This window comes from Indicator indicator, chromosome 21 (genome assembly GCF_027791375.1).
Source record: "Indicator indicator isolate 239-I01 chromosome 21, UM_Iind_1.1, whole genome shotgun sequence".
NCBI lineage: Eukaryota > Metazoa > Chordata > Aves > Piciformes > Indicatoridae > Indicator > Indicator indicator.
The window spans coordinates 14,321,278-14,346,934 of NC_072030.1; the positions used below are offsets into that span (position 1 = coordinate 14,321,278).

General features: G+C 51.0%; 1 protein-coding gene across 1 annotated transcript; it reads right to left on the minus strand.

Annotated features, from left to right (window-relative positions):
* Positions 1 to 400: 400 nt before the first annotated feature.
* EPS8L2 (EPS8 like 2) lies at positions 401 to 24,440 on the minus strand. The gene is made up of 18 exons (XM_054390436.1): positions 24,294 to 24,440; positions 19,026 to 19,187; positions 18,027 to 18,176; positions 17,802 to 17,881; positions 17,556 to 17,695; positions 16,326 to 16,405; positions 15,532 to 15,658; positions 15,140 to 15,228; positions 14,115 to 14,189; positions 13,333 to 13,481; positions 12,483 to 12,609; positions 11,541 to 11,647; positions 8,866 to 8,971; positions 7,638 to 7,745; positions 5,465 to 5,606; positions 2,664 to 2,847; positions 1,114 to 1,246; positions 401 to 472 (listed from the first exon to the last, which is right to left on the minus strand). Exons 1-18 carry the CDS (start codon positions 24,438 to 24,440, stop codon positions 401 to 403), a joined length of 2,178 nt encoding a protein of 725 aa, XP_054246411.1.
* Positions 24,441 to 25,657: the final 1,217 nt, after the last annotated feature.

Here is a 25,657-nt window from a genome sequence, read left to right on the forward strand (position 1 = left end):
TGGGATGGCTTTTGCTTGACTCCAACCACAGCCCTGCGTTCAGACCTGTGTGAATTCTGACCTGCTCTGATTGCATGCACATAAAATTTCAGTATAAAATATATAGTTATATATATATATATATATATATAAAAAATACTTCATGCAATATTAAAACACCTTTCCCAGTGGGATGTGGTCTTAGTGTCTACCCTTATCAACAGCTTCCAGGAGACTGTCACTTGGGTGGCAATTACCCTGCAAAGTGTGGAGCACTGCTGCCTCTTCTCTGGACTTGGGGGTGGGGGGTGTCATTGCTTTCATTCCCTTTTCTCTGCACTACCTAGCACTAAGAGCTGAAATAAAGTAGATAGATTTAGTTTTTCCTTTTTTTTTGTTGGTTTTTTTTTTCTTTCCTTTTTTAGTTAGCAGAATCAATCCTTTCCTGACGACGCTTCATGATTTCTTGGAGCTCTGACTCCCCTCTGTCTTTCTAGAATGGAAACAAAATCAGAAGGCTGAGTTGTAAGTTCAAGTTGTAGTTAAATTGTAATATTTCACTAATGCTCTAAGAGGAGAGCTGGTCTGAAAGGGGTGAGTGACACTGCTAAGAAGGCAGATTCATTAGTGGAGACAGAGTGATCTGCCTTACACATCTGGGGCCCTTTAGAATCATAGAAAGGTTTGGAAGTGACCTTAAAGATCATGCAGTTCCAGCCCCCTGCCATGGGCAGGGACACCTCCCACCAGCCCAGGTTGCTCAAGGCCTCATCCAGCCTGGCCTTGAACACCTCCAGGAAGGGGACATCCACAGCCTCCCTGGGCAACCTGTTCCAGTGTCTCACCATCCTCACTGGAATGAATTTCTCCCTAATCTTCAGTCTCAATCTCCTCTCTTCTAACTCAAAGCCATCACCATTCCTCCAGTCACTACAAACCCTTGTGAAGAGTCCCTCCCCAGATTTCTTTTAGGTCCCCTTCAAGTACTGATGCTTAAAAGACTTCTCAGTCTTTTTAGCTGGCATGGGGTTTTTGATTGTGTGGCTTTTGGACATTTTTGTTTCAGTTATGTTTCCTAAAAAGTCTTTTTCATGGGCACCCATTCAGGGAGGAGTGATCCAGAAAGCTGCTTACCTCCAGCTGGTTTTTCTCCACGGTGATTTTACTGTATACCCTGTTCCCCTCATCACCACACACTTTCTTCAGCTCCTCTCTGTTGAGGGAGAAGAGCTGAGCTCCAGTGAGGATACCAAGGTGTTCCACTGTCCTGGGAAGACACAAAGTGAAGAGATGATTGTTGTGCTACACATGTCCTCTTGCTAAAGGTGAGGAGTGGGAAACAAAGGTTATCAAAGACTGAAACAGGCTCCACAGGGAAGTGGCTGAAGTCCCATCCCTGGAGGTGTTTAAAAGCCTCAGAGATGTGGTGCTGAGGGATGTGGTTTAGCAGCAGTCTTGGTAGAGTTAGAGAATGGTTCTACTTGAAGGTCATTTCCAATCAAAGCAATTATATTATTCTATGATTCTATGATAAAAGAGCTGGGAGCAGCTGATGTGCAGCCCTTACCCTAGGACCATGCCACATGAAGGCCCTGGGGCTGTGCCAAGGTGGCAGCTGCTGGCAGAGACAAGCTGTTGGCAGAGACAAGGGAGCCATGAGCAGGTGAAGCCAGTGTCACCCTGGCACCACTCTGCACCCAGCCCTGTGGGTGTTGCAGGGATTTCACTCCAGTTGCATCATGTCTGGGAGCAATCCTGGAGCTTTTTACTGTGCAGGATGGGATTGTAATTCATAACCCTTGACCACACACAGCTTTTTGGTCCTGCCCTGGGGGCTGGGAGGATCTGCAAGTGCCAGCTGAGGAGCTGGCTCTTTGCAACATCTCCAGAGACAGGTAAAATCCTGAAGTTGTGCCAGGGGAGGTTTAGGTTGGGTATTAGGAACAATTTCTTTGCTGCAAAAGTAGTCAGGCATTGGAACAGGCTGCCCAGGGAGGTGGTGGAGTCCCCATCCCTGCAGGTGTTGAACATGTGGCCATGGCATGCCTGTGGGGCATGGTTTAGTGGCCATGGTGGTGCTGGGTTGAAGGTTGGGCTCAATGCTCTTAGAGGCCTTTTCCAACCCAAACGATTCTATGATTCTGTGATTCTATTTTCTGTTCAGCCCATGGGTTCAGTTAGTTCATTAGAGATTTGTCTCCACATTCAGCACTCTGAAACCGGCCAGCTGTGGCCAGACAAGGTCTGGGACACTGTGCTCTAAGTTGTGTGAATGAGCAAGACCATTCCTTTATCTGTAGCTACTCATTAATAAATGTGTGGACATGGCATTTTGGGACATGGTTTAATGGCCATGGTGGTCTTAGCTGGAAGGTTGGACTGGATGATCTTAGAAGTCTTTTCCAACCCAAACAATTCTAGGAGTCTATGATTAGATCTCTTGGTGCAGACAAGGTTTATTTGATAGTGCAGAAGAAATAAAGGGACTAAATCTGGGCAGGAAGGGGCTCTGAATGCACTGGTTGCATAGCCTGGAGTTCATGTGATTGGAATCAAATGTGTAACATGGGCTCTGTGAGTAAACACAAGTGACTTGTAATCCAGCTGCAGAGCTGCAAGCTGCCTCCCCCACTTCTTTTTCAGTGAAGCACCAACATTTCATAAAGTACTAAAGCAGATCTTACTCTTTGCTGAATGACTTTGCCTCCAGCCAAGCTTTGACTTCTTCAGTGCTGGAGTCGAAGGTGAGGGGCACAAAAGCTTCCTGAGGCTTTTCCACTTTGAAATTCCTATGAGGAGGCTGAATTTTATTGTTTGTGATCTTCTTTAGCAGCTCGTCATTCAGCTCGTCCATTTGATGGATGAGTTCTGGGGAAAGAAGGCAGAGAGTAGGGAATGAAATCAAGTCTTCAAATCCTGTTAAATTAATGTGTTTGTAGGGAAAATGGGAAGAAGATCAGCCTGAGGCTCAGTGTTTTATTAAATACACCAAAGGGAAGTCCTTACTTTTGTATTTTGAAGAACAAGCAGAAGGGTTTTTAGAGCATTAGGCTGAGCAATGATGTTTTGACCATGAGGAACAAATGTGTGAAAGGAGATTGCTGCACTCTGGATGCTGGAGCAGACTGGGGGAATCTCCCCTTTCCTCCCACACCAACAGTCTCTACTTCTCTCAGCTTTTGAAACCTTTTTTGCTCTTTGGGAGATTGCTACAGTTCTTCTCCAGAAGAACTTCTTCACAAAACAACAGCCAAATGCTCCTTGTCCACACAGTGAACACTGAATCTAAAAAGCTGCTTAAGGCTGTGGATACCTCCTCCCTGGAGGTGTTCAAGGCCAGGTTGGATGGGGCCTTGAGCAACCTGGGCTAGTGGAGGTGTCCCTGCCCAAGGCAGGGAGTTGGAACTATATGATCTTTAAGGTCCTTTCCAACCCAGCTCATTCTTTGACTTACCCAAATCTGATGTCACTAACCTATCCTGTTCATCACCCCTCATCCAAAGGATATAAGCCCCCACGACACCAACTAGTAGAAATTTACTGGAGGGTGTAAAACACTGTCTGTGCTCTCACCAGTCCCTTTCCTCTGAAGTCTGCTCTTGTGTTTTTGCTTTGTCATCTCCTTGATTCTCAGTTCCTTAGCTCCCCTCGGGCTGTTGAAATAAGGAAATTACTCTGCAAATGTAGCAGCAGGAGGGGAAAACCCCAGACCACATGAGACACAGGAGGTCAGGAAGGCCTGTGACTATCTGTACCAAGAATATGGTTTTCATTTCTCTGTGCCCCCGTCTTACCAATTATTTTCTTCTCATTGCCCCTTTGCTGTCACCTGATGTGACCAGTCCTGAGGGTACCTACAACTAGGGTCTTGTTTTGGAGCTGTAGCCCTGCTCCCTTTGCTTGTCAGTCCTCTCTGTTACTTCTTATAACCACTTTGCCAATCCAAGTCCTCACAGCTCCAGCTTTTGCTGTCCCGCTAAATAAAAGTGGCAGGAAACATGAACTGGGAGTGAGCAGCACACTCCTAAAACTGCAGAGAGGAGGGAGGGAGGGAGGGAGGGAGGAAGGAGGAGGAAGGAGGGAGAGGAAAGGAGGGAGAGGAAGAGGAAGAGGAAAGGAGGAGGGAGAAAAGGAAAGGAGAAGGGAGAAAGGAGGAAAGGAGGGAGGAGAAAGAGGAAAGGAGGGAGAAGAAGAAAGGAGGAAAGAGGAGAAGAAGAGGAAGGAAGAAGGAAGGAGAAGGAAGGAGGAAGGGAGAGAGGAAGGGAATGGAAGGAGAAAGGAAGGGAGGAAGGAATGAAGGAGGGGACAAAGGAAAAAAGGAGGGAGGAAGAAGGAAGGGAGAGAGAGAGGAAAAGAAAAAGGGAAAAGAAGCCACTAGGACAGAGAGAACAGAAGCATGTGCTCACAGGAGCCTTTGAGTTAAGCCCTCAAATGCAAAGGCATGGTGCCAGGCTGGTGTGTGTGGTGCCAGGCTGGGTGTGTGGTGCCAGGCTGGTGTGTGTGGTGCCAGGCTGGGTGTGTGGTGCCAGGCTGGATGTGTGTGGTGCCAGGTGGGTGTGTGTGTGGTGCCAGGCTGTTGTGCGTGGTGCCAGGCTGGGTGTGTGTGGTGCCAGGCTGGTGTGTGGTGCCAGGCTGGGGTGTGGTGCCAGGCTGGGTGTGTGTGGTGCCAGGCTGGGTGTGTGGTGCCAGGCTGGTGTGTGGTGCCCGGCTGGTGTGTGGTGCCAGGCTGGGTGTGTGGTGCCAGGCTGGTGTGTGTGGTGCCAGGCTGGGTGTGTGGTGCCAGGCTGGGTGTGTGTGGTGCCAGGCTGGTGTGTGTGGTGCCAGGCTGGGGGTGTGTGGTGCCAGGCTGGGGGTGTGTGGTGCCTGGCTGGCAGAGGCGGTGTGGTGCCAGGCTGGTGTGTGGTGCCAGGCTGGTGTGTGGTGCCAGGCTGGTGTGTGGTGCCCGGCTGGCAGAGGTGGTGTGGTGCCAGGCTGGTGTGTGGTGCCAGGCTGGTGTGTGTGGTGCCAGGCTGGTGTGTGCCGCTGGTGTGTGGTGCCGGCTGGAGGCGGTGTGGTGCCAGGCTGGTGTGTGTGGTGCCAGGCTGGTGTGTGGTGCCAGGCTGGTGTGTGGTGCCCGGCTGGCAGGCGGTGTGGTGCCAGGCTGGTGTGGTGGTGCCAGGCTGGTGTGTGTGGTGCCGGCTGGTGTGTGGTGCCGCCAGGGCTGGGTGGTGTGTGTGGTGCCAGGCTGGTGTGTGGTGCCAGGCTGGTGTGTGGTGCCCGGGGCAGGGCGTGTGGTGCCAGGCTGGTGTGTGGTGCCAGGCTGGTGTGTGTGGTGCCAGGCTGGTGTGTGGTGCCCGGCTGGGTGTGTGGTGCCCGGCTGGCAGAGGCGGTGTGGTGCCAGGCTGGTGTGTGTGGTGCCAGGCTGGTGTGTGTGGTGCCAGGCTGGTGTGTGGTGCCCGGCTGGGTGTGTGGTGCCCGGCTGGCAGAGGCGGTGTGGCACACGTACGTTCTTTGGCGTCCTGGGGGGAGTTGCGTGACAGCATTTCACTGCCCCATTTGTCCCCGGCGTAGCTGGCAGGCAGCTTGTGAGTTGGGCTGGATGGTCCATATCCCCTGTGGCTTGGGTCTCCTTTGTACCTCTGATTCGACTGAGTAGTAAGAGAGGAAAAGAAATAAGTCTTGAGAATTTGGGGTTTGCCCATTTTTCATTTCCTTAAACTTTTTGCCTCCCCCCCCACCAGAGCAAAGGGATAGACAAATTGTTCTCCCTGTGCTGATCTGGGGCTGCTTGGCTGAGGCTGGTATGACCTCAGGTAGAGCTGCATGGAAGAAAAGGTGAGTTCTGGGGGTCTCATGGGAGTGAATAGAACCCAAACTAAAGGCCAAAGGCTGTGTGAAGGCATTTACACCCCTGGAGAAGATGTCCCACAGAGAGACAGGCTGAGTTACTCTTCATAGAATAGGGTCATAGAATGGTTGAGGTTGGAAAAGACCTTTAATATCACTAAGTGCAACTATTCTCCAACTCTGCCAAGGCTGGTTCTAAACCATGTCCCTCAGCACCACATCTCTGCCTCTTTTAAACTCTTCCAGGGATGGGGATTCAGCCACTTCCCTGTGGAGCCTGTTCCAGTCTTTGAGAACCCTTTCAGTGAAGAAGTTTCTTCTAATATCCAACCTAAACCTCCGCTGGGGCAACTTGAGGCCGTTTCCTCTCATCCTAGTAGTGATTCTAGACTACTGCTGTGGATGTCTGCTCTCATGTGTGACTTGGCCTTTTGCTCTTCAGAAATTCATGTTCATTGGAGTTTCTCAGCAAGGGAAGCAAAAGGATTTTTATCAGAAGAGAAAACAAACAGAAATCCCCTTTGAAGCTGAAGCAGCACAGCTTGAGGAAGTGGATGTTATGTGGGGCTACTGCCAAGTGCCCAGAGCAATCTGGAAGGAATTTTAGACCATTTTGATTAAACTAATAGAGCTTTTATCCACAGGCCTGCTGGGGCACCTTATGCTTTGCCCAAACTGTGAAACAGCAAAGTGGGGAAGCAATTCCATGCTTTCTGAGGGCATCCAGAGCTCTCCAGCTCCACATTTTTGCAGTGCAAGGTGCTTGAGAGCAATGTTCACTCAATATTTCCTTAGCTGGTGTTTCCATCTGCTTCCACTCCAGGAACTTGTTCCTGCTGCTGGGTGAGGGAGCTGTATGTGTTTAATTCATGCCCCCCCCCACCAAATCCTCAGTGTTCTCATGACAAAAAATGTGCTTTTAGAGCTGTGTGAGCACTTTTATCCTGCACACAGCACAGCCCTGGCAGCAGCAGGGTTTCGCACAGAGGAGGTGGAAAATCACAGGCTGAGGAGTAGGTGGGTTTGTGGGGAGGAAGCAGTGGGAAAAGAGGGAATATTTTCAGCCCCTGTAGCCAGCAGCGGAGGCCTTTCCTCTTAGGATGACCAGTCATGGTGTTGGGCTTGAGGTGGGAATCCCTTTGAGCAGGATCTCGCTTCAGAGCAGGCTGCTGCCTGTTGCACAGGGCTCAGCCTTTGTCTGTCCCAGGCACTGTTGGCAGCATCAGAGCAGGAGGAAGCTTGAGGCTTCTGCATGGATCATAGATTCACAGCATCATAGAGTTGTTTGGGTTGGAAAACACCTGAGATATCAAGTCCAACCTCCAACCTAAGACCCCTGTGGCCATTAAACCATGTCCAAAGGTGCCATGGCCACGTGTTTCTTGAACACCTCCAGGGATGGTGACTTCACCACCTCCCTGGACAGCCTGTTCCAATGCCTGACCACTCTTGAAGCAAAGAAATTGTTCCTAATGTCCACCTGAACATTTTCTGGCACAATTTCAGGCCATTTCCTCTTGTTCTATCACCTGACAGTAGGGAGAAGAGACTGACCCCCACCTGGCTCCAACCTGCTTTCAGGGAGTTGTAGAGAGCAAAAAGGGAGGACAAGCCTTGTTCTGGGAGGGGGAAAGTAAGTGGTGCCAAAATAGGAGAGTTTTCTCCTAGGAGACTCAGGAATCTCCAGGATCCTGGTTCATCTACTTGTAAAGGTTCATCCTGACTTGTGCACAGCACCCTAAGCACTGCAGGGAGGTCTGATGACAGGATTATTCTCAGGGGGTGATTACACCCTGCAGTTGACTACCAGTTAAATACCACCTGGCACAGACCTGTTCCACCTCTTCCAGTTTCACCACATCCAGGATGTTATAAGGGACATAACCAGCCTGCCCGCTCCGGTTCAGCAGCTTCCACCACTGCTTGTTATCTTCCAACACCTGAGAGGGGAGGAAAAAGAACTTGGCTAGTGAGAACCTCAGATCTCTGCTTTACATGAGCAGCAGAGAGTGGAAGTCAGCCACAGATAAATGTGGAATAGCATCAGTGAGGCCAGGAGCTGTTGCACTCATCTGAAATTCAGCACTGAAGTCCTTCATGAAAAGCATCAGAACTTTTCCTAATGGTGACAGGAGAGCATCTCTGGGGCAAAATAGACCTGGGGTGAGGAGGAACTCATCATTCCTCCTTAATTTGAAGACTTGGGTGGAGAGGAACCCAATGTAATTCAACCAGGGCAAGTGTAGGCTCCTGCACATGGGGAGGAACAACCCCCTGCACCAGTACAGGTGAGAGGTGACCTGCTGGGAAGCAGCTCCAAGGAGAAGGACCTGGCAGTGCTGGAGGACAGCAAGTTGATTGTGAGCCAGCAATGGGCCCTTATGGCCAAGAAGGCCAGTGGTCTCCTGGGGGGCATGAAGAAGAGTGTGGCCAACAGGTTGAAGGATGTTCTCCTCCCCCTCTATTCTGCCCCCGTGAGGCCACAGCTGGAGCACTGTAACTGGTGCCCATTACTCCTTCTCCTGTCACTGGGAACCACTCAACAAAGCCTGGTCCCATCCTCCTGACGCCCACCCTTGGAGTATTGATCAGCATTGATGAGATCCCCCCTCAGGCTTCTCCAGGCATACAAGTCCCTCAGCCTTTTTTCATGAGAGAGATATCTCAGTCCCCTCATTATTTTTGTAGCCCTTTGCTGTACCCTCTCAAGCAGTTCCATGTCCTTGGACTAGGGAGCTCAGAATTGCCAACATCTCCAGCTGCCAACAGTATTGTGCTAAGAGAAAGGTCACAAAAAGGATGTTTTCATGGAAAACAATCCCTTTGGAAGGGGAGAGAGGTAACCATGACCACAGGCCCAGCAAGTGGCTGTACCCCAGTGACTTTTTGTCCTTCCTCCTCATTGCTAAAGAAGATGTGGCTGATGTGTTTCAGCTGAACAAATGACTCCATGCCTGCAGCCAGCCTGCTCCATGGAGAGCTCTGGATCTGAGCACACCTGTGTGGTTCTGCTGAGAAAAACAGCCTGTGAAAGGAGCTTGCACTTGCACCTTCACCTACCTCCAGGATTTCATCCTTCAGCACTGAGAGCTCGTTGGCATTGCGCGCGGTGAAGTCGTAGCGGATTTTGGCATATCTCTTAGGCAGAGCCTGTGCCTCAAAACCCCTGCAGGAGAGTGAAAAAGGAGGTTTACTGCAGGCCCATCTAATACCTGGGGCAATATAATTGGGTGGCAGTGTTGATCTGCTGGGTAGGGTAGGAAGGCACTGTAGAGGGATTCTGGCCAGGCTGTACCCGTGGGGCAGGGTCGTTGGGTTCAACAAGGCTGAGTGCTGTGTATTGCACTTGGGTCACAACAACCCCATGAACACTCCAGGCTGGGGGCAGAGTGGCTGGAAAGTGCTTGTCAGAAAAGGACCTGGGGGTGTTGGTTGACAGCAGCTGGAGATGAGCCAGGGGGTGCCCACGTGGCCAAGAAAGCCACCAGCATCCTGGCCTGGATCAGCAAGAGTGTGGCCAGCAGGAGCAGGGCAGGGATTGTCCCCCTGAACTGGGCACTGGTGAGGCCACACCTGGAATCCTGGGGTCAGTTTTGGGCCTATCGCTGTAAGAAGGACATTGAGAGGCTGGAGCAGGTCCAGAAAAGGGCAACAAAGCTGGGGAAGGGTCTGGAGAACAGGGCTGGTGAGGGGCAGCTGAGGGGCCTGCAGTTGTTGAGCCTGGAGAAAAAGAGGCTGAGGGGTGACCTCATTGCTCTTTACCATTCCCTGAAAGGAAGTTGAGCCAGGTAGGGGTTGGTCTCTTCTCCCTTGTATCAGGTGATATAATGAGAGGAAATGGTCTGGAATTTGGCCAGGGAAGGTTTAGGATGGACATTGGGAACAATTTCTTTGCTGCAAGAGTGGTCAGGCATTGGAACAGGCTGCCCAGGGAGGTGGTGGAGTCACCATCCTGGAAGGTGTTCAAGAAACACGTGGCCATGGCACTCTGGGACATGGTTTACTGGCCTTGGTGGTGTTGGGTTGATGCTTGGACTGGATGATCTTAGAGGGCTTTTCCAACTCAAACAATTCTATAGTTCTTCGTTCCCAAAACATTTACAGTATGGGAAAACTGTCTTTGCTGAATGAAGGCAGCTAGGAGCTACTCCAATGCACTTAATGGACCTTTCTGCTTGTGACCTGCACTTGACACAGAAATCTCCTGAGTGCCCTAGTCACAGTGGGTCACGTTCCAGTTCATGTCACGTTCTGTGTCACTCAGTGCTTCCAGTGCTGTTTTTCAGTGTGGTATTTTTCCACTGCTAAGCTCTTGGCTTTGGTCAGTGATTTAAAATCTGTCATGTGTGGAAATCTGGCTCTCTGCTTTTGCTCCTGAGGTGCTGCAAAACCTGACTTTTAGACTAATATCCTGATTAATGGGCTGAAAAGCAAGCCCAGCACGCTTAGTTGTGGTTCATTTTGCTTTCTCCACTGGGTACTTTTTTGGTGGTCTGGAAAAAGCTGAAGCCACTGGTTCAGTGGTTTGATATCACCCCTGGGGCTTTAGTGTTGTCTTGTGCTTGCTTGTTTTGAACTAGAGCAGGGCAGATTTAGCTTTGACATTAGGAAGAAGTTCTTCACTGTAAGGATAGTGAGAGGCTGGAACAGGTTGCCTACAGAAGTTGTGGACACCTCGTCCCTGACAGTGTTTAGGACCAGGCTGAAGAGGCTTTGAGGAACCTGGTCTAGTGGAAGGTGACCGTGTCCATGGAATGGGGATTGGAACTAGGTGATCTTTAAGCTCCCTTCCAACCCAACCCATTCTGTGATTTGGGACAACTCTTGGTCTTGAGCAGACTCTCAGACTGAATCCATTGGTCAAGCAAGGGAGTGGTGGCCTTAACCCAGCAGTGCCCTGAAGGCAGGGAGGAGGAGAGCCTCAGTTGGGTAGAAATTACTTCTTTTGTCACATTCCAAAATGTAAATGAGTCATGAGGGAAGAGGTGAGGGTGGAGGAGTTTGAAGCTAAGGTGGACTTGGTATGCACCAAGGATTTACACAATGGTCTTTGCTGGTTATTGTCACACTGCTTGAGGCTTTGGTGACACTTGTCTGCAGCCAGAAGCCCTGGTGGAAATAAGAGCCCTGGTGCATGGCAGTTCTTGCTCATGTAGGGTCTCATGAGGAAATGAGTTCAAAGTGCTCTGAATAAAGCATGAGTATGGCAGGAAATATGTCCTTGATCTGAGCAGAGATCTGAAGTCTCCTCTGGGCTGAATCACTGTCCCAGGCTGCCCAGACAGGTTGTGGAGTCTCCTTCTCTGGAGAGATTCCAAACCCATCTGGACATCGTGATCCTGGGCAAGCTGCTGTGGGTGCCCTGCTTTAGCAGGGGGCTTGGATTGGATGATCTCCAGAGGTCCCTTCCAATCCCACCATGCTGGGATTCTGTGTTTTCAGTGCAGTGCTGCTGAGACCAGGCTGCTCTTCCCCAGCACCATGAATTTTTGGCAGCCAAATGTTCAGGTGTGCTCAGGCCCTAATGCAATTCCCTCCCATGACCAGGTTCTTTCTGTGCAGGGTCTGGTGGCTTTAGAATGAAAGGAGAGAGACCAGATCTTTCAGCTCTTTTGGCCTCAACCAGTCAGAATTAACAACAGCAGAGAGTTCTCTGTGTGCTGGTGTCATGGTGTGTTGCAGAGGGTGTTTCTGAGGTCAGAAGGTGGTAGCCCAAAGTGGTGCTGATAGGTTACCTGTGAGTTACATTCTGTTTGAAGGCATCCACAGCTTGTGTCTGATCAGCAGCCTGGCCACGCTTGAGCGAGGAGTTTCGGTAAGGGTATCCATTGGCTGAGGAGAGCTGGGAAGGTAAACATGGAGTCAGTGCTACCAGCAAAGGGGAAAGCTCTGTCAGAGGAAGGGAGAGGGATAATGGTAGATGAAAAGCATGGAAGCTTGTGGAAGTGATGAGGAAGAAATGTTCTGCGGGCAAACCAAACCATGGGGCTCAGCAATGTATCGTGTCCTATTCCCTGGAGAGGAGGAGGTGAGGCTGCCCTTTGCTGGCCTTATTTTCTTTCCATATTGAACTGCAGGGACATTAGACTTTTCACAGTACATTAGAGGTTGGAAAGGACCTCAAGAGATCATCAGGTCCAACCCCCTGCCAAAGTAGTCCATACAGGAATGCATCCAGGTGGGTTTGGAAAGTCTCCAGAGAAGGAGACTCCACAACCTCTCTGGGCAGCCTGTTCTAGTGCTCCATCACCCTCACTGTAAAGACATTTCTCCTCATGTTGAAGTGAAATCTTCTATGTTCAAGGTGGAACTCCTTGTTTCTTGTCTCATTAGTGTGCACCACTGAAAAGAGCCTGGCCCCCTCCACTTGACACCCACCCCTCAGATATGTATACACTGATGAGATCTCCTCTCAGTCTTCTCAAGACTAAACATCCCCATGGCTCTCAGTCTCTCTTCAGAGGGGAGATGCTCAAGTCCCCTAAGCATCCTCATGGCTCTCCAGGGGATTCTTTCCAGCAGGCCTCTGTCTTTCTTGAACTGGGGAGCCCAAAACTGGATGCAGTATTTTGAGCCAACTGCTTGTTAGTCACCACCCCAAGCTCTACAAATCCATCTCTCACTCTGAAAAACAGGGAGGGAGGGGAAGAGAGGATGAGCGGGGGCTCGAGACTGACCTCTTCTTGCAAGTGTCCGATGTCTATTTCCCAGGGAGCTCCGCGGAAGATTTCCATGGGGGGCTCCCAGCCGTTGCGGAATTTGGGGATGTAGGTTGGGATGTTTGCTTCTCGGGGCCATTCAGCTCTAGGACATGAAAGGGAGAATATAGAGTTATGGAATCTTTAAGGTTGGAGAAGATCTCCAAGGTGATGGAGTCTGTTAACCCAGCACTGCCAGGGCACCACCAACCCATGGCCCTCAGCACCACATCTCCAGGGCTTTGAAACCCCTCCAGGGATGGGGACTGCACCACTGCCCTGGGCAGCCTGGGACAGGCCTTGACAACCCTTAAGGGCAACAAATTGTTCCTCGTGTCCAACCTAAGCCTTCCATGGGGCAGCTTGTGGCTGTTTCCTCTTGTCCTGTCACTTGTTCCTTGGGTGAAGAGCCTCACCCCCACCTGGCTCCAAACTCCTCTGAGGCAGTTGCAGAGAGCCAGAAGGTCTCCCCTCAGCCTCTTTATCTCCAGTCTGAACAGCCCCAGGTCTCTCAGCTGCTCCTCACCAGCCCTGTTCTTCAGACCCTTCACCAGCTTCATTGCCCTTCTCTGGACCTGCTCCTGCCCCTCCATGTCCTTCTTGGAGTGAGGGGCCCAAAACTGAACCCAGGCTATGAGGCGTGGTGAGATTTACAAGGAATCTTGGAAAACAAGGAAGTATTGATATCTGGTGAGATTCACAAGGAGCAGGTGAGGAAGAAGCAGAGACATCAGGGCATCCTTGACCCTCTCACACCACTATATTTGGCATCCCCTCTGCCTTTCTCAAGAGCTTGGGGAGCCTGGTGAGATGGCAGCTCTGTCCTCACCTTGATCTGGTCCATGTCTCTCCCAGGGACTCCCAGAGGCTTATCTCTTTTGGTGTCAGGTGTCCTCGGACGAAATCTGTGGCATCTTTAGAAAGCAGAGGGCTCATGACAGACCTGGCGAGCTCAGGGCCACCACAGCTATTGACAATCTGGATTAAACACAAACAGGAGAGGGTTTTGCAGGAAAGGTCCAAAATTTCAAACCAGCACAAGCACAGGGGAACGGAAGTCACAGAGAGAGACCAGAGAGGGCAAAATATCAGTGGCTCTGATCCTGTGGAGTCCCTACACCTGCCCACTCCAAAGGAAGCCAGTGAGCTCCATGGTGAGCATCTCAAACCCCAGCCTAATTCACATTAGACTTTCCAAACTTCTCCTCTGTGCATTTCTGTGGAAGGGTGTGGTTTCACAACAAGGTTTGCTGCCACCTGAAAGGGATGTTGGATTCCCTTCTGGCTTCTTTTTCCAGTTGGCCTTTGTGGCCACAGGTGAGATCAGGCAGATTCCCAGTGGGAACCACTGCTACTTTGCACTTTTGTTCCCAGTGAGACATTCCTGGGATGGAAAGATTCAGATTTGCTCAGGTTTGTGTATTTAGTTTAAGCTGGAGAACAGATCAGAGGCCACAAACAGTGGTGGTGGTTCTTCAGGGCTTTCCTAAGAAAGCTTGAACCTGTTGTGATTGTCTTCTAACCCTCCTGCATAACCTGGCTGCTGGAAGTGTGAAACCAACCTTAGAAATGGAAAGTGAGTTCATAGGGAAACCTGTGAGGAAGATTTACCAGTTCCAGTGGTCCAAAGAGGAAATGCACCAGCTCGGAAGCGCTGGGGTTCTGGATGTGCTTTCTCAGTTTGGCCTGAAAAGAGAAATAGACCAAATTTAACCCCAGCCTGACCTTGCCTTCTCTTCTCTGTCACATGGAGGGCTTGTTGCTACCTGGCATTTGCTGTAGTTCATAACAGCCTGCAAAGTACAGAAACTTCAACAGTGCCCCTCAAACCTGGCAAGAAGAGCGACTGGGGAGAAGGAATTATTTTTAGATAATTTCTCTTTTGTACCCATTTCTAAGGGTGCTGAATTTAAGGAGGGGTGGAGAACCTACTGTGTTTAAAATCATAGAATCCTTTTGGTTGGAAAAGATCTTTAAGCTCACCAAGTCCAGCCATTCTCTAACTCCACCCAGTCTGATGCTAAACCATGGCCCTCAGCACCACATCTCTGTGGGTCTGGAACACCTCCAGGGATGGGGATTCAACCACCTCCCTGGGGGCCCTGTTCCAGGGTTTGAGAACCCTTTCATGGAATAAGTTTCTTATAATCTCCAACCTAAATTTCCCCTGGTGCAACCTGAGGCCATTTCCTCTCATCCTGTCACTTGTTACTAGGGAGAAGTGACCAACTCAATACAACTTGCTTTTGGGTTTCAAGGCCACAAGTGAATATCTAGGTTGGGCTCAATGAGCCTGTGCAGAGCTATCAGCAAGGTGGGCACAGCACTTCTTGGCTCTTTAAGCTCAAAGCTTCACAGATGCTTTAAGCCAGGACTGTGTAAGGAGATCCAGGCATTGCAAGGCTCCTGGCTGCTCAGTCCCATCTTGACTTTCAACTTCTAGTTTCAGCTTGATCCAAGAAACCAGCCCAAGCCTGACACAACCTCTCTTTTGGGTTCTGAAGGATCTGGAATTCACACTTTTGTCCCTTGATTGGTGTTTTCAGCTCAGATTTCACTTCAAATGTTTATTGCTGTGCTAGAAGGGGAAGAGACACCCTCTGTGTCTTGGGGAGGAGAGACCCTCTGTGTCTTACCAGGAGGTTAAAAGCCAATTTGGTTTTCTGGAAGCAGTCGATGAACTCTGCCTCGCTTGGGGGTCTTGCTCGAAGGGTCAGCATGCCCTCTTTCAGGAGAAGGTGGAGAGAAAGACACTTTGATTAGAAGACCCCCTTCCAGGGAAGTTTCATCTTGTAGAAGACACAGCAAGAATGGGTGTTTGGGCTAGAACTACTTAAAATCAAGGGGTCAAGAAAAGCCACCAGTCTGTTTCTGTGTTGGAGGCTTCACTAGGCTTTGTTTGCTCTACAAGAGGTCCCCAGAGGCCAGCAGCACCTTTCAAACTGGTGTGGCTGCTCTTGGGTCCAGAGCTGAGCTGCTGAATCAGCCTGGCATTGCTAGGAAGGAGCTGAGATCCCAGCCTCTGTACCTGCTGGCCCTTTCTTCTTGTTCTTCTTCCCTTTCTTCCTCTGGTTGAGCTGTCTGAATGCCTCTGCAGCCTTCTGAAGCCTGGCCACAAACACTTCAATGTCATCCAGAGTGCAGTTCAGGATTTGCTGTCAAGACAGAAATGCAAAAAAACCCCAAGGTGTGAAAGAGCTCCCAGCTGCAGGCAGCTGGGAAGCTGGAGTTGTATCCTGGAAGAATGCACAGGGATGGGGAATCCAGGCATGAAACTAAGCTGAATTCATCACTTTCCAAACACAAAGCTGTGCCTGCTTCTCTGTTGTACTCACCAATGTGACAAGTGACCCCTGCTAATGGAGGTCTGCAGAACAACCCCCAGGCCAGACCTGAAACCAGCAGAGCTCCCTCAGGTCAGCAGAGCTTGGAAGTGACCCAGTGCTGGAGCTTTGCTCTTGTCCACCTTAGCTCTGTGCATGGTTGGTGGCAGTTGAACAATGACTTGAGAACACACAAAATGTCTGCTCAGGGAGGAGCCTCTTGCTTCCTCCTTCTCCCTCTTGCCCTTGCACCATTCTTCATGGATTCATAGAATGGTTTGGGTTGGAAAGAGCCTCAAAGACCATCTCATTCCAACCCCCTGCCACGGGCAGGGACACCTCCCACCAGCCCAGGTTTCTCAGGGCCTCATCCAAGCTGGCCTTGAACACCTCCAGGGAGGGAGCATCCACAACCTCCCTGGGCAAGCTGTCCCAGTGTCTCCCCACCCTCACTGTCAAGAATTTCTTCCTAATCTCCAGTCTCAATCTTGTTACCAACCGTTTCTTTCTCAATCTTCTGTGCCAAGATGGCTCGGGACTCCTCGTGGTCGTGAGAGCTGGAGCTTCGTCGTTCATAGTCTGCAAAGAAGGGAAGGAAAAGTAAAGTTATTTACAGTGAGGCTGCAAACAGGCCTCATTAAATGCAGGGACCCGTGGGATGGGAACTCCCAGCTTGCTTGTTTGTTCTGGTTACTGAGAGCACCTCAGGAGATGACAGGAGGTGATCAAAGCTGCCGATTCAGCCTTGCATGGTCACAGCACCTGCCCACCTGTGTCAAGACGCTGCCTCTTTTCAAAGAGAGCAGTGAATGAATCGTGGAGAGCTGCCAGCCACAGGCAGAGACCTGCAGGCACCATCTCCAGCTGCTGTGAGTCACCAACTCCTTTGCTTCTCATGCATCTAAGATGACTTAAACCCACAGAGGGGCTGAAAAGCCACTGCTCGCTCCATGTGAGTGTAAAGGAGGAGCATCCTAAAAAGTACCAGAACTTATCCTAATGCTGACAGGAGAGCATCTCTGGGGCAAAATAGACCTGGGGTGTGGAGGAACTCATCATTCCCACTTAATCTGGGTGGAGAAGAACCCAGTGAAGTTCAAGAAGGGCAAGTAAAGGGTCCTGCACTTAGGGAGGAACAACCCCCTGCACCAGTACAGGTGAAGAATGACCTGCTGGGAAGCAGCTCCAAGGAGAAGGACCTGGGAGTGCCACGGACAACAAGTTGCCTGTGAGCCAGCAATGTGCCCTTGTGGTCAAACATGCCAATGGCATCCTGGGGAGTGTGAAGAAGAGTAGCCAGCAGGTCCTCCTTCCCCTTTACTCTGCTCTAGTGAGGCCAGATCTGAAGCACTGGATGCAATTCTGGGCTCCCCAGTTCAAAAGAGACTGGGAACTACTGGAGAGAGTCCAGTGGAGGCTCTGAAGATGCTGAGGGGCCTGGAGCAGCTCTGTGAGCAGCAAAGGCTGAGAGCCCTGGGGCTGTTGAGCCTGCAGAAGAGCAGCCCCAGAGGGGAGCTGCACAGTGCTCAGCAAGAGCTAAAGGAGCTGTGGGGGGCAAGAGGCTGGGATTTGGTGTCTGTGTTACTCCATCACACAGTGGAAAGCCATGGGGCTTCACTGTGCCTCAGCAACACAGGGGCTGAAATGTCCACAGGCCATCTGAGGAGGGCTGGGTGTCCAGGGTGACGATTCCCTGTCCCCACACAGCCTCTCTGAGCACTGCCAGTACCTGGGTTGTGCTGGGCAGGGGGTGCCACCCGGTTCCTGTTCATCCCTGAGCCTCGCATGTCGTGCTGGATGGGGATGGGAGCTGGCCCTTGAGGCGGTGGGAGGATGGATTGTCTTTGCTTGATCTTTTCTTGGTTTGCTCTGCAAGGGAAGGAACAGAGGTCAGTGGCTGCTGGTCCCATCTCAGTGTGACTGCCCTAGGTGTAAATGGAGCTTCTTCCTTTGAAACAAACCCTGCAGTGCTTACTTGAGTGTCTGTGGCCTTATCTTCTTCCCATGCTTGTGGTCTGCCAGGGCACTTTCGATGTCCTCATGAACCAACTCCGCCTCAAAGACAAAAGAGGGATGTTTGGAAAGGCTTTGCTTTGGGAAGGGTTGGGGGCTCTGAGCGGGCAGAGGCGGAAGGGGTTGGCAGAGGGCTCGGTGGGTGTTCTGCTCTCTGTTTCACACCAACATAGAGGGCTCTGCTCACCTCCACCTCGTCGCAGTTGAAGAAGTGGATGTCAGGTTTGTGCTGCTCCGAATCCTGACACACCAGGAGGAGGATGGAGGAGTAACGCATCTGGTTCAGCACCGTCTGGCAGTGCTGGACTGTGGGCAGGGGAAAGTCCTCCAGCTCCTCCTGCAAGAGAAAGAGAAAAGGATCAGGCAATGGGAAGGGACTGGGCTTATTTGAGCTCCTGGGATTCCTGTCTGAGGAGAGACATGGCAGAGCTTGTGCTTCTCGGCAGTGGTTTGCTAGACTCTTCATACCAAGGTTTGCAGGGACTGGAACGGGAGTGGCTTGGGACTGGCATGGGAGTGAGAAGAGTGGCAAACAGAGGTGAGCTCTGCTTCTGCTCCAAGTCACAGAATCACAGAATGCACTGGGTTGGAAGGCACCCTTGAAGGTCATCTTGTCCAACCCCCCTGCACTCAGCAGGGACATCTCCAGCTAGATCAGGCTGCTCAGGACCCCAGCAAGTCTGACCTTGAATGTCTCCAGGGATGGGGCCTCAACCACATCTCTGGGCAACCTGTTCCAGTGTCTCACCACCCTCACTGAGAATAACTTCCTTTTAATGTCCAACCTAAATCTACCCTGCTCTAGTTTTAAACTCCCTGCTCCATGACCTTCTCTGGCACCAAGGTCAGACTGACAGCTCTGTAGTTCCCCAGGTGCTCCTTCCAGCCCTTCTTCTGGCCTCACCAGTGCTCAGTCCAGGGTTCTGCTGGCCACACTAATGCTGATGCAGGGCAGGATGCTGCTGGCATTCTTGGCCACCTGAGCACACTGCTGGCTCCTGTTCAGCTGGCTGTCAACCAGCACTCCCAGGTCTTGCCAGCCAGCCCCTGCACACCCAGGAGTGGATTTTGATATTGATTCTCCCTTCTTTGGTCTCCCTAGAAGTACCCTCCCAAGCAGAATGAGAAGGGGCTATGCTGTGCCTCATGTCTCAACCCCTGGGTAGCTTCAGGGAGCTCTGGGTACCTGTGACTCGCAGTCCAGCAAACGGATGGACTTGTCATTGACTTGCAGCAGCATCTCCTGTGTCCAGATCTTCTCTTTGGAGTTGAGCAAGATGAGCTTTCGGATCGCGTCGTCCACTGTCACGATCGACTCGCTCTTGTCCATGATGAAGGTGGCCAAGTGCTGAAGTTAGGGATGAGAGGAAAGGAGGAGGAAAAAGGTGAAAAAGCTTTGATGGTGCGTGGTGGAAACATCTCTAGAGGCTTGAACTCTTTGTTCTTAGAGCACAGGCATGAGAGAGTCACAGACTCACAGAATGAAAGGGGTGGGAATGGGCCTATGGAGATCATCCAGTCCAATCCTCCTGCCAAGGCAGGGTCACCTAGAGCAGGTTGCTCAGTGTGGCATTCCAGGAGGGTTTGGAATGTCTCCAGAGATGGAGACTCCACCACCTCTCTGGGCAGCCTGTCCCAGTGCTCTACCACCCTTAAATTAGAGAAGTTCCTCCTCATGCTTAGATGGAACTTCTCATGTTCAAGTTTGTGCCTGTTACTCCTTGCCCTGTCACTGGGCACCACTGAACAAAGCCTTGTCCCAGCCTCCTGACACCCACCCTTGAAGTATTGATCAGCATTGATGAAATCCACCTCAGGCTGCTCTTGTCCAGACTAAAAAGCCCCGATTTTCTCAGCCTTTCTTCATCAGAGATACAAATACAAATGCCTGTTGTGTCCAATTGGTGCTTGTGCCCCCTGCCAGCAATGGGGGAAGGCCAGAAGTCAAGGGAACTCATTTCTCACCGAGGATCAGCAGCCCACGAGAGCCAGTGCTGCTCTCTGTGGATGGGGAGAAGGTGCTGCCAGCAGAGGGGACTGCAGGGCAGGAGAAGCTGGGAGCCTTCCCTGTGCAGAGCAGCCAAGTGACAGCATAGCCAGCCCACGTGTTCAGGTGACAACAGGTCAAGGGAAAAAAATCCGGAAGGGAAAGGAAATTATCCTGTTCCACTGTGTTCCCTCTGCTGCCCTCCTGTGATCCTGGTGAGAGGGGAAGAGCAGCCCTGACTGGGAAAGCAGCTGGAGCTTCTTCCTGTCATAACCAATCCACTCCAGGAGAGAATCCCAGACTGGTTTGGGTTGAAGGATCCTTTAAAGCTCACCTAGTCCACCCCCTGCTGCAGTCAGCAGGGACATCTGCACCTAGAGCAGGTTGCTTAGAGCCCCAAACAACCTGACCTGCAATGGTGCCAGGGCTGGGGCAGCTCCCACCTCTCTGGGCACCCTGGGACAGTCTCCCACCACCCTCAATGTCATAAATCTCTCCCTTGTCTCCAGTCTGAATCTCTCTCTTTTAGAACCTTAAGGTTCAGCTGGTTTCCTTCTGGTGCTGACTCTTTGCTACAGTGGTGCTGTATCAGGGGTCAGGGTCCAGCAGAGAACAACAATCTTTGTCCTAGAAGACTTAGCAGGTATGAGCTGCAAAACACAGGTGGTGGAGGAGAAAAGGCTGGCAGAAGATCTGTCCCCAGCAGGAGCAGAGCATTAGCTGATGAAGTAACCCAGTGGGTCATGTCCACCATCACCATGAGCCTCAAAAGACAGCAGAGGATGAGAATAGCTTGGGAAGGAAGCTCTTTCCACCAGTAAAAGCCCAGGGAGATGCAAAGGGAGGCAATGGGAGGAGGGGACCAGCACTGTCCTGAAGTGGAAACAGGCCATGAAGGGACCTTGGAGAGGTTGTGAATGTTGGGGTCTGATGCAGACTGTAGGGGCACCTGTGTGCTTGAAGAATGGAGCCTTGGATGGTTGTGTTGAAGCACAGGCAAGAGCCTTTATGTCAGACCAAGTGAAGGCAAGGGGAGAGACTCAGATTTAAAGTATTGGTGGCCCTGACAGATGGAAAGGGCATCCTGGTACATGGTAGGAATTAGGGTTGGAGAGGACAAGAGGAAATGGCCCTAATTTGCACCAGGGGAGGCTGAGATTGGGTGGCTGGTGAAGGGTCTGGAAGACAAGTCTTGTTAAGAGCAGCTGAGGGACATGGGATTATTCAGCCTGGAGAAAAGGAGGCTGAGGGGAGACCTTCTGGATCTCTACAACTCCCCTGAAAGGAGGTTGGAGCCAGGTGGGGGTCAGGCTTTTCTCTCTGCAAACAAGTGACAGCACAAGAGGAAATGGCCTCATGTTGCACCAAGGGGAGGTTTAAATTGGACATGAGGAAAAAATTCTTTGCTGAAAGAGTGGTCAGGCTTTGGAACAGGCTGCCCAGGGTGGTGGTGGAGTCATCATCCCTGGAGGTGGTCAAAAAACATGTAGACAGGGATCTTCAGGACATGATTCTGTGGTCATGGTGGTATTGGGTTGATAGTTGGACTTGATGATCTTAGAGGGCTTTTCCGACCCTAAATGGTTCTAGGATTTGTGGGTTTAGTTTTCACAATGACTGTTGGATAATTCCCAGGGACTGAAAAGAGCAGAGAGGAGGAGAAAGCCTGCAGAAGGTGAGATATGATCATGAAGCAGAGGTATTGGGTGAGGCACTGTCTAAATAAAGCTCTTGGCAGCTATTGGAGCAGAGATTGGCCCTGCAAACAGCTATGAAAGCCTTGCTGGGGTTACTGTAGGTGTAAAAGAGGTCCTGGGAAGGTATTCAAAAAGTCAACATCATCTGTGCAGAAGTAACAAACCTTCTGAGCAGTGATGGGAACTGGTTTATACCTGATGAGTATCTTATCTCCTCCATTATTTTAACTGCCAGGTTTACAGTCTTCATAAATTCATTTTGTTGTTTGCTGGTAAGTGAATTATGTGGGAGGAGGAAGTGCCTTTTTGAGGGAGGGGGACTGAGCCAGCTCAGGCTCAGGACAATATTCCCCCCCACCCCCCATTTTTATTTATTTTAGATACTGGTGGAGGAAGAGGAGCTGGTTGCTGTCCTTGCTTTTATCTCCTCAGAACCCTTTTCATCCAGATAGATCCTCAAAGACTTTTGGAAGAATGGGCCATGACTCCATCCACTCTTAAACTTTGATAGGCTCATAGCTTCTTTTAAATGTCTCTTGTGAGGAAACCTTTTCCCACCTCACTCCCTGCCACTCAAATGCTGTTTGCCTCGGTCAAAGTTCAAAGCAGAGCCTCACAGCTGGGTGGCACATGGCATAATTAATGAGGAATTCATGTACATGTCACTGTTTAAAGTCCCTTCTCTGCTCCCAGGAGTGACTTTATTTGGTAGGAATCGCTGCTGGGGATGGTTGGCAGGGTCACCAATGGGGCTGCTGCTCATCGAGTTGGTTTCTGTGCTGGAAAAGGAGCCTTTGCTGGAAGCTTCTTCCCAAACAAGCATTTTGGAAGTCTAAATCTCGTTTTAAGCAGCTCTACAGGCTCCTGGATTTGTGTCTCCTTAAGATCTCTGCCAGGATGGGGTCTTCAGCCAGAGAGTCATAGAATCATGCAATGGTCTGGGTTGGAAGAGACCTTTAAGATCAAGTCCAACCTTCAGCCTAGGACAACCATAGCCACTAATTCATGTCCCCACGTGCCATGGCCACTCCTTCCTTGAACACCTGCAGGGATGGTGACTCCACCACCTCCCTGGGCAGCCTGGGCCAATGCCTGACCACTCTTGCAGCAAAGAAATTGTTCCTAATGTCTAACCCAATCCTCCCCTGGCACAGTTGCAGGCCATTTCCTCTCACCTGATCCCAGGGAGAGGAGCTTGACCCCAATCTCACTCCAGCCTCCCTTTCAGGTAGCTGTAGAGAGCCAGAAGGTCTCCCCTCAGCCTCCTTTTCTCCAGACTAAACACCCCCAGGTCCCTCAGCTGCTCCTCACCAGATCTGTTCTCCAGACCCTTCCCTTACAGGAGAGGGTTTACTGACTATCAAACTGTCTACTAAATATGGACCTCACAGAGTGTTTTCCTCTCCCCATGCCCAGTTTGCACCCAGTACTGGTCCAGCTGCCCCCAGATGGGCATTTCTGCTCCTGTGGTGGCCTGCACCAGAGTGTTGCATTACAGGCTGGCCAGGATGCCTTCTCTTTCTGAACTGGATGTCTGTGACACTGGGAGATGAATTTGGCTTCATGCCTGTTGTGATAGAAAGGTTTTGAATTACTTGAGAGGCCACAGTAGCTGTGAGGGAGCTGAAAGGTGATAATTGGTGTGGGCTCTGTTGTTAGGGCAGATGAGGTCCAATAACCACCAGGGGAACCTTGTGTTTAACCCATCTGTCCATGCTGGTCAAGAAGGGTTTGAAGCATGGGCTGACAAGGACAACAGCTCCTACTGCTCTCCTTCAGGTGTGAGGAGGGAGAGAGGACAACAGCTTCTCCATTCCCTGGCCTTAAAGACACAAAGTGGCCAGCTGAGCAACTCATTAGTGCTGGACTCACAGCAAGCCCCTGAGATAGTGACCTCCCAAGCGTGTCACACCTCACAGCTGACCTCATGTCCTAAATGTAGCCCAGCAAGAGAAAGGGGACAAGCCAGGAACTTCTGAGTCTTTGGTACAGGTCTTTTCCAAATAGTGCCATACCATGAGGGAACCACTGCTGCTCTTCAAAGCAAGGAGTTGGAGAGGAGCAGCAGAGCAAGGGGATAGCAAGAGAGCAAATACTGACTTCAGACAGAGCAGGAAATGTGTGAGAGGAGAGAATGGAGAAGATAGAGAGGGGTCCAGTCAACCTGAAACCTCTGACTTGGAGGAAGGAATGGGGTTAGTTTTGGGAGAGAAATTGTCTCAGGACTTGTGGTGCACTCACAGTCCTTTGGTTTATCTCCTCCAGGGGTCTGTGATGAAGAGATTCCTGTGCTCCATCTACACAGGCTCTTTCCTTCCCTTCAGTGCTTGAGGGAATTGGATGGGAAGCCAGGTTCACCCCAGCTTCAGTAGTGTGTTATGTGTGATTGAGAAGACTTGTGTAGGCTCAGCCCTTGGGGCCAGGCTGGCAGGACCACACTGACCCACAGCTCAAAGAGGGAAGCTACAGCAGATAACTAAGTCTGAAAGTGTGTCCTACAGTCCAGGAGCTGGAAAGAATGGACCCACCTGGGTGGGAAGCTCAGGAGACAAATTTATCTCCAGGCATTGGGGAACTGTGCAGAAGAAATAGAAGGTTTCAAGCAGCATTGATGTTTCTCTCTTAGGGTATGAAGAGAGCCACTTAGGGTAAGAAGGTTCCTAACTCCTCTTTGGCCTAATGAAGGTCCAGGAGAAAGGAAAGGTTGCATTACCAACATCTACCCCTGATGTTTTCCTTCCAGCCCTTTCACCTTCCACTGCACACTCACCTGTACGTGGTACTGTGAAGTCTCGTGCATGATGATGTTGGAGTTGGAGTATTTCTTCCTTTGTTCTGCAAAGAGAATGAAGAAAAACCCTTCATTGTAGGGGCTGTTTATATGAGGGGTGAGAATGGCAGCTACAGATGTTCTCATAGTCACTGAGCTTACAGCTTCAGCTGGAGTGTGGGGAAAGATAAAACATAGGAACAACGTGGAATTTTTATCAAAGATCTGGGAAATCCTTGGGAGGTTCTCCTCCCCTTCTACTCTGCCCCATTCAGGCCACAGCTGGAGTCCTGAGTCAGTTCTGGGCTCCCCAGTTCAGGAGAGACTGGGAACTACTGGAGAGAGTCCAGTGGAGGCTCTGAAGATGCTGAGGGGCCTGGAGCAGCTCTGTGAGCAGCAAAGGCTGAGAGCCCTGGGGCTGGTGAGCCTGCAGAAGAGCAGCCCCAGAGGGGAGCTGAGCAATGCTCAGCAAGAGCTAAAGGAGCTGTGGGGGGCAAGAGGCTGGGGCCAGACTCTGCTGAGTGGTGCCCAGGGCCAGGCCAAGGGGCAGAGGGCACAAAGTGGAAGCCAGGAGGTTGCAGGTGAAGCTGAGGAGAAAGTTGTTTGGTGTGAGGGTGCTGGAGGCCTGGAGCAGGCTGGCCAGAGAGGTTGTGGAGTGTCCTTGTGTGGAGAGCTTCCAACCCCCCCTGGGCATTGTGCTGCTGGGCAAGCTGCTGTGGGTGCCCTGCTGGAGCAGGGGACTTGGACTGGCTGAGCTCCAGAGGTCCCTTCCAACACCACCCTGCTGGGATTATGGGATTCCATCCATCAGGTGTGCAGGCAGACATTGGGGTTGTACCCCCTAATGATTTGATTCCTGGAGGTCAGCACCATGTGTGGAGGAAATGAAACAAAAGCCCCAGACAACAAATGCTGGGGGAAGTTCTCAGAAGAGGGCTGGGGAGGTGCAGAGTGGCTTGGGAAGGCTGGCACAAGGCTCTGACATGCACGTGGTGGGGAAAAAAAAATCCAATCACCAGGCACCCATTTGGGCAGTTACAACCCTTTGAACTGTCCTCCAGAAGAAGCCCTCTGAGCTACTGTGCCACTTTTAGTTTCCTTTCTTGCATTTCCTGGCAAGCTGCAGAGAAGGGCTGTCCCTAAGGATAGGAAGAGCTGTAGGGATTGAGGTCCAACCAGTCAGAACCTCAGTTTCTTGTGCAATGTTTTTATGAGGCAACAAATCTCCATCACTTCCTGCATTTCATAACTGGGAAGTGACAGTAAAGAGCAGCTGGGAAAAAATTGCTTGGAAGTTCATGAGGCTGCTGACTAGAATCCTAATAAAATGTGCCCTGCCAGCTAGCACTCACTGGTTAATTGGT